At 43.8% G+C, this 18,271-nt stretch overlaps 1 protein-coding gene across 6 annotated transcripts in view; it reads left to right on the forward strand.

The window, feature by feature from the left end:
• The window catches only part of B3GLCT (beta 3-glucosyltransferase), a 135,370-nt gene that overhangs the window by 6,452 nt on the left and 110,647 nt on the right, over positions 1 to 18,271 (forward strand). For 4 of the 6 annotated variants that reach the window (XM_036018375.1, XM_036018376.1, XM_036018377.1 and 1 more), the window contains exon 2: positions 11,131 to 11,180. The exons of 1 other annotated variant lie outside the window; for it this stretch is intronic. In XM_036018375.1, coding sequence (XP_035874268.1) covers positions 11,131 to 11,180 — 50 coding nt within the window. Of the gene's footprint in view, positions 1 to 11,130; positions 11,181 to 18,271 lie in introns of those variants that run through there. One more of the 6 variants, XM_036018380.1, reaches the window with a different exon arrangement.

An 18,271-nucleotide genomic window follows, 5' to 3' on the forward strand; every position in this document is an offset into this window, starting at 1 on the left:
CACAGGGTCCCCTGTTAAAATGCAGATTATAGGGTTCCAGATTTTTCTGATTCAAAAGATCAGAGGCCTGTGGATGTGCATTTCTAACAAGGCTCCAGGCGAGTTGCCTGTGCTGACAGGTGCAGGGACCGGGCTACCCTAGGCCTCGGTATAGAGACTGCATGATTGCTAGTGGCTTTGTCTTGAAAGTGATACTAGTGGCTGTTTTAGAGAGAACAACATGGGTGCTGAGGGCCAGTACTCAGCAGTCATGTGTTTTGTCTGCTGGGGAAAGGACCCAGAACCCCTGGAATTCAAACTAAGGAGTCTTTCTTTGGTTCCAGCATCATCTGGCAGATTTTTGGATGCTTCTGGAGGAAGTGTCATGTGTGGGGCACAAATCTCTAAAACTAGGGCTGTTACAACAAAGATTTTTGGACACCAGATGAGTAAGTTTGCTAGGCATTAGAATGTCACAGACTGTGGGTGCCGTGGACTCGGCGGTCCCAATAGGGGTGCTTTTAAAACCCACTTTTATGTCAAAATTAAGATACCCAAAAGTTAAGCATAAGTTATGTTTTTATAAGTTAGCTTGACATTTAATGGTTCAGTAATACTCTTGCAACGTGAAGGAATTACTCGAACTGCGGCTGTCCTTGTGTTTTGATGTTTGATCTCGTGGACTTGTTCTGTGTGTTCTGGAGGAGGCTGTGAACCGGGGACGCGTCCGCCCCTCGCCTGTGGCCCAGCCTGTGTAGCATGTTTACAAGAGGGCTGTTTTGAATTTCTCCCCTGACACCCTGTTTGAGTTGGAATTTTGTTCTTTTCATATTCCGAGTGGCACAAGGGTTCTCATATCATTTGTTTAAATGAGAAGTGACTCAAAGAAGCAAATGGCCTTTTTCTTTGGAAAATGTATGATTATTTTCTACTTATTTTCCCATTTCCTGTTTTTCCCGTAACTATGTTCGTCCTATGGCACATAGACTACACTGGTCCTAGTAAACTTTTTTGCCAGGTGAGGAAAAGTCTGTATGCCAAACTCCATTTTCCCTCTGACTTCTTTAACAGACAGGAGATGTGTTTCAAATGCACTTCAGGTTGGGGTAGGTCATGGGCTCAAAAGACGAAAGATGTCCTGTCTCTTTGCCATCCCATCTCTTTGCCATGCTTGGGTGCGAGACCAAATCACTGCAGTGTGGTACAGCCTGTGGCACAGGCGAAGGGGTTCCCTGACCCTAACTGTTGACCAGCTAGCTCTCTTCTTGCCCTGTTGGCAGAACTGTGCTGGTATCTTCCCAGTGCAGCATATTCCTTTCTTAAGAGTTTGCTCTTGACACCTGAGCAAGCTGGCTTTTCTCATAGGTTCGGATCCTATCCTGACCCTGAACATGTAATGACTTCTTTCATTTTTGTTTGATTTCCCCCTTTATAGGAAGGGAGGCAGAGGCTTCAAGGGGCCAAGTCACTGGCCCTATGTTGCTTAGCTACTAAGCAGCAGAACCTGGATTGGATCCCAGGTGGTGAGAGCCTAGACTCTGTGTCCCTGACAGTGACCTCATGGTTCAGCAGGCCTGCAGCCGAGGTCTCCTGTACCTTGGTGTCTTCTCATGTACTGTGAGCTTTAAGGGGAGAGCTCTTTAAGCGAACATCTTAGAAACTCCTTAAACAAGGGCTTTCTCTCTTGCTTCTTCTCTCTGCCTAGCTGTTCCCTTTTGTCTTTGTAATGTTGTGCCCAGAATGTGGGGATTTCCTTCTTCCAGTCTCCCCTGCACTCTCGTGGCTTCAGCCCCACCATGCTGTGGAGACATTGAGTTGGAGACTTCCCTCAGACAGCTCTGTGCTGAGTGCCATACCTGGAGACCAGGCTGTAGCTGGCTGTTGGCACCTCAGAGTATTGGGAATCAAACTGAGTTTTCCCACACATCTGCCCACCCTCCTTTATTCTTCGGCTTGTGATGGCAGCCCAGTCCCTCCCATCTGAAATCTGGAATCACCTATGCTTCTCTCTCTCTCTCTCTCTCACTACTCACTCATTCGCCAGCCTCTGGACTCTTCCTTCCCTGCTCATACCCACCACTAGGATCTGTCTCCAAGCCTGTCCATTCTGCTCCTTTAGTAACCCCAACACTGCTCTTGCTCATGACTCACCTTAAGTCAGCCCCTTACCTCTCATCATCTGGCTCCATGAGCTTCCTGGATGGCATGCTTGTGGTTTTTTTTTTTATATCCTCCTCATAGCCCACCCACATGCTACTTCTAGAAAGCTGTCTAAGGCACACATTTCAACACAGCATTTGCCTTCTTGAAAAGATTTCATGGCACTCAGAATAAAAGCAGACTTCCTAACACCAACCCTTCTCACAAAAAATGGCCCCTGCTGTCTCCAGCCTCATCTTGCCCCAGTCATGCCCTCCCCTCAGGTGGCCGTGCTCTGGAAACACTGGACTGTTTTCAGTGCTCTGTGTGCAGAAGCCTACTTCCAGGCCTCATTGTTCTTGTCCTCAAAGTCTCTTCTGCCTGGAACTTACTTTCTCAAGTTTTGAGCTTTCCTGTCTGGAAGCCTCTTTACCCTCTGCTGCCCTGCTTGGGTGAGGTTCCCTCTCTCCACCCCCAGAATCCCCCTAGTGACTCCCATCAGGAGGACTGCCATCAGAGCCACACGTCTGTGCTTGGCATTGACTGAGGGACTTGTCTCCTGCTAAACCACAAGCTTCATGGGGAGCTGCTCGTCCCCCCCTTTCCCACATGTGTGGCTCAGAATGTCCACTTGGCCACTTTTTGATTTTCTGTTGAACAGGGGAAAACATAAACTCGTAATGATAATGACCTTAGCTGCTAGTACCCAGAGGACTTAACAAATGCCAGGCCATGTGATCCCTAGGCACTGCCCGTAGTACTTCTGTCCCAGCCCATGGAGAGCAACAGGGCTCTCATTCTGTGCTTGGGCAGAGTCCCCCTCAGGCAGTGATGGAGCTGCTACTCAGTGTGTCCACGTCCACAGGTTCGGGGACAGCGGATATGCCTTAGGATGAGGGAAGGGCAGGCTCTGCTCCCTGTTGCTGAGCCAGAGTTTGTTTCTGCTCCCTCTGCTGCCATGGATTATCTTCAGACAGGTAACTGGAACCATGTAAATTGGCTGTGGGCTATGCATACCAGGGCCGAGTGCTCCCCTGGAGGACCTGGAATGACACCAGGAGAACTCCAGAGAGCAGAGCTATGGGGGTGGAGCTGTGCTGGGTGGGATGGTTTGTAAGTAGGTCACAGGAAAGAAAGTGAAGCCTGGAAGGCTGCCTCCCACAGTGTGTCAAGTGCGTGACCCTGAGCCCTGCAGGGGCACTCACTCCCAATGTGTGCTGTGAGCGGATGTGTGTTGTGAATGGGTCCTGATGGCAGAGTCAGGGCATTGTGGTTTTCTTCCTCCTCTTGGCTGGTGTGCACGGCACACTCGCACCTAGACAGAATGTGACCATATTCACCACCAGCAGCAAGGTCATAATCACTCACTGGGCTTGTCATCTGTGCCCAGCCCTGCCTTAACTCATGTAATCCTGACAGCCCCCTTGGAGGTGGGGTTATTTAGGGTCTTAGTGGTTTTTGGGTTTTTTTTGTATTTCATTTGGTTTTGTGATAGAAGTTAACGGGAGAGTTTGGGAGGCTGGATAGGGAATAGGAACAAAACAGAGCAAGGAGTTAGGCCAGGGGTGTCAAACTCATTTTCACTGGAGGCCACATCAACCTCGATGTGGCCTTCAAAGGGCCAAATTAACTTTAGGACTGTATAAATGTAACTACTCCTTAACAGTTAAGAGTTGAAATTACACTCAGCCCTTTGAAGGCAACCATGAGGCTGATGTGGCCCCTGGTGAAAATGAGTTTGACACCCCTGAGTTAGAGGTATACTCGTCTTTTCTTTATGGGCATGGGGTCCTGTGCTTCCTCCCCAGAGCAAGAAAAGATAGTTGATTAGTGTTGCTTAAATGCAGTGGAATTAATTCCTCTCCAGTTTTCTTGCACTCCAGGGCTTAGAGGAGCCTATAAATCTTTTTCCCAGGTTCGTTGTAAAATGTCGGTTTATTTCTCAGGATAGATGTGCTGACATATTTGTTGGCTTGAATTATTTGAAGTTATCACGAAAAGGGTCTTATATCTATTGCCTACCCTGGTTTGCACTTTACATATAGTTCCCTGTAGCAGCTCATAGGAATTCATGTGAAAATAGGAAAGGGAAAATTACTTTTAAATAGCAGTTTTACATATAAGATCGTGAGTTACCTTGCAGTATTCCTCCTGCTGTACTGCACCTTCCAGCCAAGCTTTCCAGAATATATTTTTCCCACTGGATCTGAAAATTTGTGGGAGGGCAAATAGCACACACACACAAACCTGGAGCCCCATGGGCCCCTCCCTTTCCTTAGGTGGGGGCACTTTCTTCCCCTGTTTCCCCTGCCCCACGCAGAGGCTGGTAATCTGCCATCCTGAGCTCTTGTTAGAGTTTTCTGAGGTGCCAGACGATTTCTTATCTCTCTTGCTACATTTTCTCACTTTCCTCCTCTGTTTTTCTTTGTTTTCCTCCAGCGGTAGATTTCATGGTAGGAATTCTGTAAATGATTTGTTATCTTAAGACCAGATGTAATAATGGTATAGGGTATTCTGTGTCTTCCGAAGGCATTTGGTTCCTTGACGAGTTCTTTGTTTTATTTAAATTATGGAAGCAAAGATAAAACCAACTAGTATTTTTTTTCACATTCATCTAATGGGGGTAACCTTGCCATATGATTGCTTTTATGCCTGAAAGTAAGTCTGATGCGTTATTTGTGATATTTCTTTAAATATTACGTGATAGCATCCAGACTGGTAGGAGACGGGCAGATGCAGAACAGGCATGTCCCTAACCCATGTGTGGTGGGTAAAAATTCGGGAGAGACATCTTGGGAGCCAGGAGTCCCAGCTCCACACCAGGGCCCCCGGCCCAGGGTTCCAGTGTCAGAAAGAGAAGTCCCCACAACTTATGGCTGCAAAGCCAGGGAAGATTGAGTGGGTGGAAGAAACTTCTGGAGCCCCAACCAGTTCCTCTTAAAGGACCCACACATGGCCTCACACTCACTCCTTCTGAGCTCCAGCACTGGGATAGCAGCTTGAAAGGCACCAGTGGCATACCAGGAGAAACTGAAGTGTCTGGCATCAAGGTGAGCAGAGGCCATTGCACCTTTTCTAAATCCTTCCCTCACAGAGCCAGCAAGCTGGTGCCATATGTGAGATTCCATCAACCTGGCCAACACTCTGACCCACCTTGGAGATCTCCAGAGACTCTGCCTCACCCAGTTTACAGCCCACCCAAGCTGCTTTTCTGTATGAATGGCTGGTCTTGGCTCATGCTTCACAACTTCCTAAATCCTGTCAAACAAGCAACAGCTGGCCTCAGTGAACCCCAGACCTAGCACTAGCCGCAGCCAGCCTAGATTCACAGCTTGGCTTTGCCTGGGAATCTCCAAGCTCAGCACAAGTAGCAGCCCTCTCAGATTGCTTTATAGCTCACGTAGGATGGCCCTAGGCAGAACACAGGTGGGGGCTGACTTTGGCCTGCACCGCCTGGAAAATCCAGGGTTTGCACACCCAGTAGACAACTACAGACTACGTTGGAATACCACCACACTGCCCCTGCACAGCTGATTCTCCATGGAGGGCAGAGCTTGGTGGTAAATGGTCACAGCTAGTCCTTGCAGCTGACTGGCCTGGGTAAATCCCTCCCATTGATCTGCCAACAGCCGTCAAGACTCAACTACAAGAGGAGGGTGTACTCAGCCCAGACAAAGGTCACTCCTTGAGTACCCAGCTTGGGTGATGGGGGAGCCTGAACCACTGGACCCTACAGGACACCTGCTACATTAGCCCATGGTAGCAAGATATGGAGGCAAAGCAGCTCTACCTAATACGTAGAAACAAACACGGGGAGGCTGCCAAAATGAACAAAGAAACATGACCTAAATGTAAGAACAGATCAAAATTCCATAAAAAGAGCTAAACAAAATGGAGATAAGCAATCTATCAGATGAAGAATTCAAAATACTGATTATAAGGATGCTCAAGGAACTTAGTGAGGACCTCAACAACATAAAAAAGATCCAGTCAGAAATGAAGGATATACCACTTGAAATAAAGAACAATTTATAGGGAAACAACAGTAGAGTGGATGAAGCCGAGAATCAGATCAATGATTTGGAACACAAAGAAGCAAAAAGCAACCAATCAGAAGAATAAGAAGAAAAAAGAATTTAAAAAATGAGGATACTATAAGCAGCCTGTGGGACAATTTCAAGAGGTCCAACATTTGCATCATAGGGGTGCCAGAAGGAGAAGAGAAAGAGCAAGAAATTGGAAATCTATCTGAAAAAATAATGAAAGAAACTTTCCTAATCTGGTGAAGAAAATAGACACGCAAGCCCAGGAAGCACAGAGAGTCCCAAACAAGATGGATGCAAAGAGGTCTACTTCAAGACACATAATTAAAATGCCAAAAGTTAAAGATAAAGAAAATCTTAAAAGCAGCAAGGAAGAAGTTAGTTACCTACAGGTAACTTCTTACTGGAGTTCCCATAAGACTACCAGCTGACTTCTCAAAAGAAGCTTTACAGGCTAGAAGAGATTGGCAAGAAATATTCAAAGTCATGAAAAGCAGGGACCTGCAGCTGATATTGCTCTACCTAGCAAAGCTATCTTTTAGAATTGAGGGCAGATAAAGAGCTTCCCAGACAAGAAAAAAACTAAAGGAGTTCATCATCACCAAACCATTACTATGTGAAATGTTAGAGAGACTTACTTAAGAAAAAGAAGATGATCAAAACTATGAACAATAGGACTTCCAGCCAAGATGGAGGTGTAGGTAGATATGCTTTGCCTCCTCACACAACCAAAGGAAGGATAACAACCAATTTTTTAAAAGTAACCAGAACTGCCAGAAAATCGATCTGTATGGAAGTCTGACAACCAAGGAGTTAAAGAAGAAACATTATTCCAGACTGGTAGGAGGGGCAGAGATGGGCAGCTGGGGTGAAGAAGATGGGCAGCCGTGGCAAGGCAGCAGCTGGCAGACCTGGTTGTCCCACATTTGCATGCAGATAAACTGAGAGGAACAACTGGGGAGCAAGACAGACCGTGCAACCCAGGGTTCCAGTGTGGGAAAAGAAAGCCTCAAAACCTCTGTTTGTAAAAACCTATGGGGGTTGCAGTGGTGGGAGAAACTCCCAGCCTCACAGGTGAGTCTATTGGAGGCAAGGACCTACCTCCAAGATTGCTCTATCCAGCAAAGCTTTCATTTAGAATGGAAGGGCAGATAAAGTGCTTCCTAGATAAGGTCAAGTTAAAGGAGTTCATCATCACCAAGCCCTTATATGAAATGTTAAGTGGACTTATCCAAGAAAAAGATAAAAAATATGAACAATAAAATGACTACAAACTCACAGTTATTAACAACCGAACCTAAAACAAAAACAAAAACCAACTAAGCAATCAGCTAGAACAGGAACAGAATCACAGAAATGGAGATCACATGGAGGGTTATCGGCGATGAGGGGAGGGGGAGAATGGGGGAAAAGGTACAGGGAATAAGCAGCATAAATGGTAGGTACAAAATAGACAGGAGGAGGTTAAGAATAGTGTGGGAAATGGAAAAGCCAAAGAACTTATGTGATGATCCATAGACATGAACTAAGTGGGAGGGGGTTGTGGGGGGATGCTGGAGGGATGGGGTGCAGGGCAGAGGGGGAATAAAGGAATGAAAAACATGGGACAACTGTAATAGCATAATCAATAAAATCTAGTTAAAAAAACTATGAACAATAAAATGGCAAAAAATACATATCTGTCAACAATTGAATCTAGAAAACAAACTAAGCAAATAAGAAGAACAGAGACAGAATCATGGATACTGAGAGTGTTTTGATGGTTGTCAGGTGGCAGAGGGGTGTGTTGGAATGGGTAAAAAGGTGAGGGGATTAACAAGCACAAATCGGTCATTACAGAATAGCCACGGGAATGTAGCCAAAGAACTTACATGCAGGACCCATGGACATGGACAGTGGTGGTGGAGGGACTGTCTGAAGTGTGTGTGTGGGGGTGCTGGATGGCAAGACCAAGGGGGAAAATCAGGACAACTGTGATAGCATAGTCAATAAAATATAATTAAAAAATAAATATTATGTGATATATTTCTGTCAGGAGAAAAGGAGTGTTTAATTTCACAGGAGAATGATAGGGAGAAAGGACAAATTTTTAGAAGTCCTGTGTATTTCTGCAGAGAACAAAAATGTTTGCCTTCTCTGCCTGGTCTGAACAAAGGCATGAAAATGGGGTCTTGAGTGTGACAGGTAGGATTTGTGGAATTCACCTGGTTTATTGGGAATATCTCTCTATGTAATTCCAACTTGAAACAGTAACATTGTCAAATAATACTAGCTGCTTACTTATGAAAGGTGATTTATAAGTCATTTGCAGAACTAGTACCACCAAATAAAGACCTGTTTTCTTCAGGAGAGAGTCTACATTCTAAGGGCCATCTGCTCTTGCAGAACGGTGATGTAAGACTATGCTGGCTGTTCAATGTCGTGTCACTGAACATGTTCAACTGAGGTCATTTTTCTTAATAGAAAAGTAGATTTTAACCCAGAGAGCTTTGACCGTCCATGTTTGGCAGTGGGAGTTGATGGGGTTGGTGGGTGTGTATTTTGCCATCAACATTAGATTGACCACAGTTTTTGTATCCTACAAGTTGTCAGAATATCCTATTCTCTGAAATTCTGTGGTGCCTGGCCAGGTTAACATGTTGTGACCTCCCTGTATGTTTATAAATAATTCTGTATTTGATATTTTCTTGATGGTTGCAAATGTGCTACTAGGTTGGCAGTAAATAACCCCATATTAACCCCTCCCCCTAAAATCAAGTATCTAGAAGCAGAATTTAAATGGTTAAAGGGTGTTTGGTATTAAATCTCTCCTTTCTTCTTAGAACTTGATGAGTGATTTGGGCTTTGTGTGCATGTGTCTGTGTAAATGAGAGAAAGTAGGTCAGAGCCTAGTGAAAATAGATTAAGGTGGGGGCATTATACTGTGTCATTCTCCTGGGTTGATGCTGCCTAGTGTGAGGAATAGACAGTCCTTAAGTGATGTGACCCCAGGACAGTCATGGAGGCTTGTATTCACTCATTCATTCATTCATTCTTTCATATTTATCACTCAGTAAATATTTATTGATCTTCTTGTGTGTGTGATGGCTATATTTTAGGTTCACGGGCAAACAGTAAATAAAACTGTATTTCTGCCTTCATGGAGCTTACAATGAACAAATGTATAATGTAAGCAATAAACAAATAAGTATATATTGTATCAGTGATAGTACATGCTCTGTAGAAAAACAGGGTGTGCGAAGAGGAAGGGATGGAGTTGGGGATTTGCTGTTCATAAGCCATGGTTTCAGGGAGGACTCTTGTAATGTCTGCTGTTATCTGAATTCCACATGTAGAGAGGTTCATTTGCTTACATTTCAATTTCATTCTGCCTTTTGAACTGTCGTCTGGAAATGGAAACTATTAAAACACCTTAGTGATTGGCTTCTTAGTGCGACTATGTTTTAGATGATTTCCCTTGAGTAGATGTTAATGGAGAGTCAGAAGCTGTGTGGGAATGGGGCTGGGAAGCACCCAAGTGGGTAAGGTTCTCTTCCACTGTGTTATCTGGAGCCCAGTGTCCACAGGCCTTGCGCTAAATTACTGCCCCATGGACTTGGCTGTCCCACCTTGAAGTACATTCTTGCTGGATGGCGTTGCCTATTTTGGCTGGGAATACTAATCGGAGAAAGCAGACTGTGAAATACTTTTGAGAAATGTGCTGTAGAATTAACATTATTTTTTTTGTCCAGTTTACCTTTCTGACTGGTATATTATATTGCTTTACATTTTCAAAGTGTTACTCTCTTCTTCTTCTTTTTGATTTAGAGCCTAGTTGTGTCTCTAGGGATATCTTTATTTATGGGCCCTGACTCAAAACATGAAATTGTCTAAATGGGGAATGATCTTTATCCTTCCCACTCTCTGGGCCCCGGGGCTTCAGGAAGGCCCTGTCAGTTTCTCACATGCATGACCCCACATATAAAGCTGGTGCCAGATTCAGTTCTTGCTGCCAGGCTTGGGCAGTGGTCGCCAGTTGGGGATTTGTAATTCTTCTCTCTAGATGCTGAGGAATTCCCCTTTGCTGAAGAAATGACAATAACAACAACAAATGGCTACGGTGTCCTAAATTAAATGACAGTGGCAAGTGAGGGAGAGAAAGCAATGAGAGTATTTCACTAATTAATAGCTGCTCCCCAACAACAGACTGCTCCCCAACAACAGACTGCTCCTCTTCCTGAATGTCTCTTGGAGCTTTGGTTCAACCTCCTGGCTCTATCAGCCACCAGCAGACATCACTGCATCCTGCTTGTACATGAACTTTCAGGACTGTGCCCGCCACCAATCGAAAGTAGTAAATATTCCTTCCTTACAGGCTGTGCACCAATCCTAGAACTGTCCCCCTTTACTTTTTCCCACCCTCTATCTGTAGCCAATGTAAATTCCTTCGGAACAACTTAGATCTCTCTTCCCTGAAATGTGATGTATAAATACTCCCCTCAGCTCCAAGATAGCAGATATGTTGCCTTCTCCGTCCAGTCCTGCTGCTGGTGCATACCCCAGGATCTGGTCCTTTTCTAGCTAGCATGAGGTTCAATAAAACCTTTTTTTCATAACAGCTTTTGGCCGTGAAAATTTTTTTGTTTACCATGTGGTACCAAAACTGAGGTTTCTAAGGAGCAGTATTCTGTGTGCATCTATTTTGTGGTTTATGTCTACAGACCTCAGTGGTATACATGGGTTCTGCATTCTCTGATGGAGGATTCCTTTAGCTTGGTAGCCTAAGCATGCTGGCTTTGTGCCAATAAATAATTTTAGGTCCAGAGAAAAAGGTGGCTAGTGGTTTTAGTTTGTGGCAATGCAGCTGCTTTTAAAAATGAGCAAAATAAGTCTTATTAAAGTATTATTTTTCTCATTTTAAGCAAAACTGTTCAATGTGAGAGTAAATCTTAATTGCTAATTTTAATATAAAAATGTTTCTTTTTTTCAGCTTTCGTGTTGGCTTCTAAGGATATAAAGAAAGCAGTCACACCATCTAAGGTACTGATTCTATTGATCAGTTCTGTTCTTCTCATCTGAGATTTGTTTGTGATTTCTTTAATGGGAACTGTCATGGTTTCCTCTTTCAAGGTTATCATGTTTATTTATTTATTTTTATGAATTTATGAATGTTGGTCCACATAGATTTTGAATCCTTAGCAGCAACCACTAGACAGGCTGGCTTTTAAAAACATCTTTCAATATAATTAAAGCATATCCGCTAGGTTTCAAATTTCATTCTCTGGAAAAAGATGTTCTAATATGGAGATAGACGTTTTAGAAGTCTTGCTTAGATAGAAGCAAGTTTTCTCCAGTTGTTCCACATCTTAACCTTGAGTTTAACATTCCCAGTCTGTGAAAAGATTGTCCTGTTTCCAGGATCATGACAGCCTGAGGGTCCCTCACCTTGAAGATGACACCATGAGAGGGCATCCTGGGGACTGGCCCAGAGACCCGGACTCAGTCAGAACCAGAAGCCGGACCTGGGGCCCTGATGGGGAGGGGGCAGCACTCTCCCAAATCTCTGAGCTGCTGATTTGTCATCATTTCATCCTTGGCTTCGTTCCAGAACCTCATCAGAATTTTACCGTGTGGGCTTTGTGCAAGTTGAGTTTAGCATATGAGAAGGAGAAATGGTATTTTAAACTATGAGTTGTTTTTGTCATATTAATTAAGGCTCCATTGACTCTATTTTTTTTACCCCACAATTAGTATAAAAGCATTTTTAAATAGAATGTTTCTTTTATCTGTTCTAACTATACTATGGGATTCCTACACAGGGAAATAATAATAATAATTCCTTAAGGTTTTAAGATCCTTTATGGTTAATTAAGCGTTTTCAAACATCTAATCTTCTCAGTGATCCTGTTACTCCTCAGCAGAGCAGATATTCTTGTAAAAAGCTGAGAAAATTTATCCTCAGAGAAGTTAAGTGACTCGACTGAGGTCACATGACTATTAAAAGATGAAGTCAGAATGCAAATTTTCTGGATTTTTGTGTTTTCCATACAGTAATTTTCTGTTACACAGCCATGTGCACTTTAAAATGTGTGTGTGCATTTGGCAATAATGAGGCTTGCTTACAATAAATTTAAAGTGCTACCCAAGGTTTGTTAATAGGGAACTAAAATTTTACATAATAAATTTAGAAATGATAGCACATACTTTCAAATATAGGTTTTTACCTAATCATTTCAAATGAAGAAACATATGTCTCCTTTGCCTTAAAACACACACACACACACACACACACACACACACACGGGGGGGGGGGGAGTCCTGTATCTTAGTGTTATTTTTCATGCAAAGGTATTAAAGCCCTTGAAGAGTATCGTTAATCCCATCAGTGCTTAGGCCACAGAGCTGAAAAAGCCATTCACCCCATGAAAAGAGGCAGTGGTGAAATATCTCCTATAGACCACACCTGAGACTGGGAGAAAAGAATCAGTTTGTCCAAGGTTGTCTAAAGTCTGTAGATGGCTCAGCAGCAGGAGTTACAGCTCTTAAAAATGACCACGTTCGTCTGGGGTTCTCCTTAGTTTGCTTGCCCTGTCATTGCTGCTCAGAGCAGCCGCCTGTGCTCCCCTCACCTCACTGCTCAGTTGGGCACACGCCCCAGAACACAGGACACAGGGTTGGGTCCTTTTCCAAACATGGTTCAGGTTCACTGGCTGGTGGCTTCTCATCAAAATCCTGAGTGCTGTCAGTGCCTGGTGGTTCTGTGTGGGGCCTGGACTCTTGTCTCAGGCTTCTCTTCTGGGCCCCTGTCCCTGCACTGCCCTAGGTTCTGACCTGTCCACTTTCAGGGAACCTGCCCTCCCGTGCTCCCTCCTCAGCCATGGCCGTGTACCTGGGCAACCTGCATTTGGGCCTGGGCCTGTGTCCCGTGGTGGCTTGTGACATTATGTCCTGTCTGACGAAGAGTTAGAACTGGGCACTGGAGCCACACTGCTGGGGGTCATATCCCTTCTCCATCACTGATCTGCTGTGGGACTACCAGATCTCTCTGTCTCAGCATCCTCAAGAAGATGGGATAACAGGGCCTATCTCAGAAAACCGCTTTGAAGATTGTGTGTGTGTGTGTGTGTGTCTACCATGTAGCACAGTGCCAGGCCCTATTTAAATGTTTACCTGTTAGGACAGCAAGACATGTCCTATGTAGGCTTTCAAGAGGAAACTAAATAAATCAAAAAGAGAACTATAGATTTTACTGCTTTTATCAATTAAATTTCTTTTATGGTGGCAGTTGATGTTCCCTGAAGGAGGCAATAATGATGGAAAGAGTGGCAGAACAGCTATTGAGCATTTGCTTTGGGAACACAGTTCTCAGCATTACATGATTTAACTAGACCCTGTGCAGTGGGCCTTGTAGTTACGGTTCCCATTGTCCAGATGAGAAACCAAGGCCTGAGCCAGTGAGTGGTGGAGGCAGGAAACACACAGGCCACCTCACAGTGGGGTCTCTAATGACCACATTCTGCTGACCTGATTTTACTCAGAATCCCAGGGTGCTGGTGGCTGGTGGTGAATGGCTAGAAGATGCCTTTTCATCCCTCTTCCTTCTTAAAAGATTTCATATTATGTTCTTTTGAGGATGTTGTATTTTCCTTTTATGAAGAATGTGTGAACTAAGCCTCACCTAGGTAGATTGCAAGTGTTCAAATCTATGGTGCCTTAAAAAATCCAGCTGGACAAGGGTGACTTGGGTTAATCTTTTCTTGGGGAGGGTAGGCGCTGTCTGTGGGTTGGTAGCGATAGATCCCTTTCTGATCTCTCTGTGTAGCACTTTGGTTCACTCAGGGAACTTTGGCAGTAAGCACATGTTGACTGGCATTGATAGTGGAAGAAACATATGACAGCAGAGATAATGAAACAAACCATGTGTTTTGTTTTTGGGGGGAAGAACTAAAACTTTCCATGAAGGAAGCTGGAGACAGAATTTTAAATGTTCTGTCAATTTGTTTATTTAGTCTAATTTTATTTCTCAAAGGAGAACGTATTCGAGACTGTTTTGGTTCCATTTCAGTTCACCTAATCCAACTGTTTCTTGGATATTTTATTTTTACTGTTTACGAATAGAGCCATTGGCAATGGCTAATCATTACCTAGCTGTTGTGTCAGCTCATCGTTGCTGCGGTGCCTGAAGACAAAGGGAAGGAGCTGTGATTCTGGTTGCTCTCCTTTGCTTTCACAAGGACCTCGGGTGGTTAGTCCAGTGGGTGCCAGCTTGTTCAGGGTGCTAAGTAAGTCTGCAAACACTGAGTTTGGGATATTGTTTATCTTTCCACCTGCTGATGAAGGTGACTGTTGTAGGTATTATTTCTAGCTTACTCTTAAAATCTGTCCACATCTAATGATGCACGTTTTCTGAAGAATACCTCTGGAGGAAGGCTGGACATGTGTTGTTCAGGGGCGGGAAGTATAAGAAAGGAACATCAGAAAGGATTCAAAACCTGGGTCCAGTCTTGGCTCTGTGGCTGGAATGACTGTTGGACTATGACTGGACCCTTTATCTTTTCTGAGCCTCCGTTATCTCATTGGTAAAGGGGACTGTTGGATTGGGACATCTTTAATGCCCGTTTTAAAAACTGTGGTAAAATACACATGACATAAAATTTACCATCGCAACCATTTTTAAGTGTATACTTCAGTGCTGTTATGTACATGTATGTTGTTGTGCAGGCAGACTCCAGAACTCTTTTCATCTTGTGGAACAGGAACTCTGTGCCAGTTAAACAATAACTGCCCATCGCTCTCTCCCAGCCTCCAGTCTGTACTGATTTGACTATTCTGACGTCTCATATAAGTGAAATCCTACAGTGTTTGTCTCTTTGTGACTGGCTTACTGATATGTTAACCTGAAAATAAAAGGCAAAGTGAGAGGTAACAAGCTTGAAATCCAAACGAATAAGCTGTTAGGGAAGCAGTGATTTAGGTATAAACCCAAATAGAGTTCCGATTAGGAGACAGAGATGAAGGGTGTTTATGAGGAGGGAATGGGGCAATTACATCCACAGAAGGAAGGAATTTCTGTTGGTGCAGAGAAGCTAACATAGTGATGTTAGTTCTAAACAATGAATTTAAGTTTTAGTCCTGTAGCCATCAGCCTTGTAGTCAGATCTGATTTCTTGTTATCTCTGCAAACATTTTTGGGGGAATATAATGTTGCTTTAGGACTAGTAAAAGGTTATTTTGCCCTGTTTTGACTTTCCGGAGTTTGAGGCACAAGGCAGTTCCTCTGGGATGGCGGCTTTGGCTCCATTTAAAGTGGCTCCATTTATATTATTTTTTGAATTATTTAACATAATAATGTTGTCAACTTAAGAATGTCCACACCTGTAAGAATTTTTATGAGCCAAACTGATGACAATTGCTAGGAAGCAAAATCTCAATGGACTGAGAAAATTTTCTGGAAAATGACAGTTTCACCACTTGTTTTATACATCAGAATCAAAGGGCAAGACAAAAGGGGTTACATTAAATCCACTGGTGATGTTAGGGAGACATTAGGGAGGCAGGAGAAAGCAAAGCAGAGAAATCTCTGGGACTGGATAAAAAGTAAAATGCTAGGTGCATACTTCTTTTACATCTGGTGGGAAAAGGACAGTAAAGAGTCAACAATTAACACAACAACAATGAGGGGATCCCTGATCTTGTGCTCTGGTGGGAGGCTGTGCCCCGAGGGGTCTGGAAAAGGGAGGTTACTCTGAGACTCCAAAGGCATGTTACTGTAGATGCAAAAATACAATAGACGGGCTCAGTTAAGGTACTGATTGACCTCTGTCAAGATATCGGCCTAGGATGTGACAGCCTATCATGACCCACTTTTAGTTAGGAATTTTGATGTGTAAACCATCCTATGTCGTCACTTTCAGGCTCTTAGTTTGTAAGGCCACCCTGCAGGCCTCCCCTGGGCTTGTCAGTTTTAGCATGCGGCCCCTTCTTCATCCACAGTGTCCTCCAGGTTCATCCACATTGTAGCATGTGTCAGAATTTCTTCTTTTTTTAAAGTATGAATAGTATTCTCTTATATGTGTATACCACATTTTCTTTATCCATTCCAGTTCTATTTTTAGATCTAAAATTTGTAACTTTCCATGAGCCTTATCTGGCAGCCAAAGCTGTGGCCTCCCAAGGAGAAGGCACCTTGGCCAAGGGGTGGCAGGTTAATGCTGGAAGCAAAGAGGCCCCTCTGGATCCAAGGCCAGTGCTCCTTCTCCCAGGGTGAGCTGTTCCCCTGGCCACAGCCGGCATTTAGAATAGGGAAGGCACAACGAGTCCACACACACTAACATATGACGATACCCGGCTTTGGTTCACACATTTACAGAAGTGGGTTCAGCATTCTAGTCTCTCTCTCTCGGCTCTTCTAAAAAGTGTGTGTTTTATCAGGAGTAAGTAGAATGTCACTTGATCCCGAGGTCTAACAAATAAATATATAACTGTAGGATTCTTCTCATCTTGAAACTGGAAATGCTGGCATTTGCGCTGCCTGTCACTACCAGAACCAATAAGCAGAGACAAGGACTAAATCTCTCCGGCACTTTATTCAGATGCCAGTGATCTGAGAAGTCAGTGGGCTGTGTGCCCTCAGAAACTGCCTTAACATCTCATCTCAAGCTGACCTTTTTATACAGAGGAGGAATGGGTAGGCAAGGGGTTTGGGAAAAGGTTAATCAGATAGGAGTTGCAGCCCACAGTGATTTTTCATAGCACTTCTTTATCTGCTGGTCAGCAGTTCTTTATCTGTGCCTGGGAGTTCTCTCCCTGGAACAGATGGCTCAGATACCATCTCTGTGGCTTGCAGACCCCCTGGGGCACAAAGGTTGAATTGCTCATGGACCTCCTGGGCCTGTAGGTCATGCATTCCAGTTCCTGGAATGTTATTCCTGGAATAACAGCTTTCCACTTATGTTAATCACTTAAGCCTAACAACTATAACTAAAGCTAAGATCTTTAACTCTTGAATTATCCCTTTAGTGTCAGTGTTATTTCTGTTCTTGACATAAAGGTAATTTCAGAAAAGACTACTAAAGATAGCCATTCCCCTGTGTTTTGCTCTCTCCTCCCTGTCTATTGTCACAGTCCCTTGGGCATTCTAAGAGAATTCATCTCAGTGTAGCTTACCTTTTAAGCTGCTCCCAGTTCTGTAGGTAATTTCTTGTTGCTGTCAGTGAAGAAAATGGAATGTATTTGCCACTGTCTGATTGTCATAATTGTAGCATATGGTGGTTGAAAGCAGAAAAGGACAATTGGAGAGAAAAATCCTTCTTTGTCTGCTGGAGAAGACAATAGAAGTGGCAGATTTAGCTGCTGACACTTGGCACTTTGTCAGAGAATTTTCAGAGCTCCTTCGCTGATCTTCCCAGGATCAGAGTCAGGTGTTTCTGTGCCCACACCCAGATTTGTGTCAGGAGCTCTGCAACTGTCAGATACCCCTTCTGTGCCCATGAATTCTCATGAGCCACAGGCCAATAATGTGCAGGGCCCCAGGGCAACTCCTTAGGTAGGAGAGAACATCATAGTGTTTGTGACAGCACATCTGAGCCAAATGATGGTAAATACAATAATTAATAGGGTTCATCTTCATGGGCAACACACTGCTAGCACTGATACTATCTGTGATATTTGTAATGCTCAGAGTGGTTTTTACAAGTGTAAAAAAAATCCCAAAACAAATGGAGCCACTTTAAAAGGGAGCCAGAGCTGCCATCTCAGAGGAACTGCCTTGTACATCTGTCCGTATGCCTCAAACCTTGGAATGTTGAAACAGGGCAGAGTTACCTTTGGGCTGGGCCTAAGGCAGTATTGTATTCCAAACTGTTTGCAGAGATGACAAGAAAGCAGTAAGATGACTACTGAACTGAAAATTCAAAACCTTGTTTAGAACTAACATCACTATGTTAGGTTATCTGCACCAATAGCAATGCCTTCCTTCTGTTGATGTGATCATTCCCCTTCCCTTTCTCATAAATACCCACTGTCTTTGTCTTGTAATTGGAGCACTATTTGGGTTTCTGCTGGAATTAGTCAGTGCTTCCTGAATAGCTATTCTTACTGATCTCAAAAAAATGATGTTGCCTCTCACTTTG

This window comes from Phyllostomus discolor, chromosome 2, assembly GCF_004126475.2.
Source record: "Phyllostomus discolor isolate MPI-MPIP mPhyDis1 chromosome 2, mPhyDis1.pri.v3, whole genome shotgun sequence".
Classification (NCBI taxonomy): Eukaryota; Metazoa; Chordata; class Mammalia; order Chiroptera; family Phyllostomidae; genus Phyllostomus; species Phyllostomus discolor.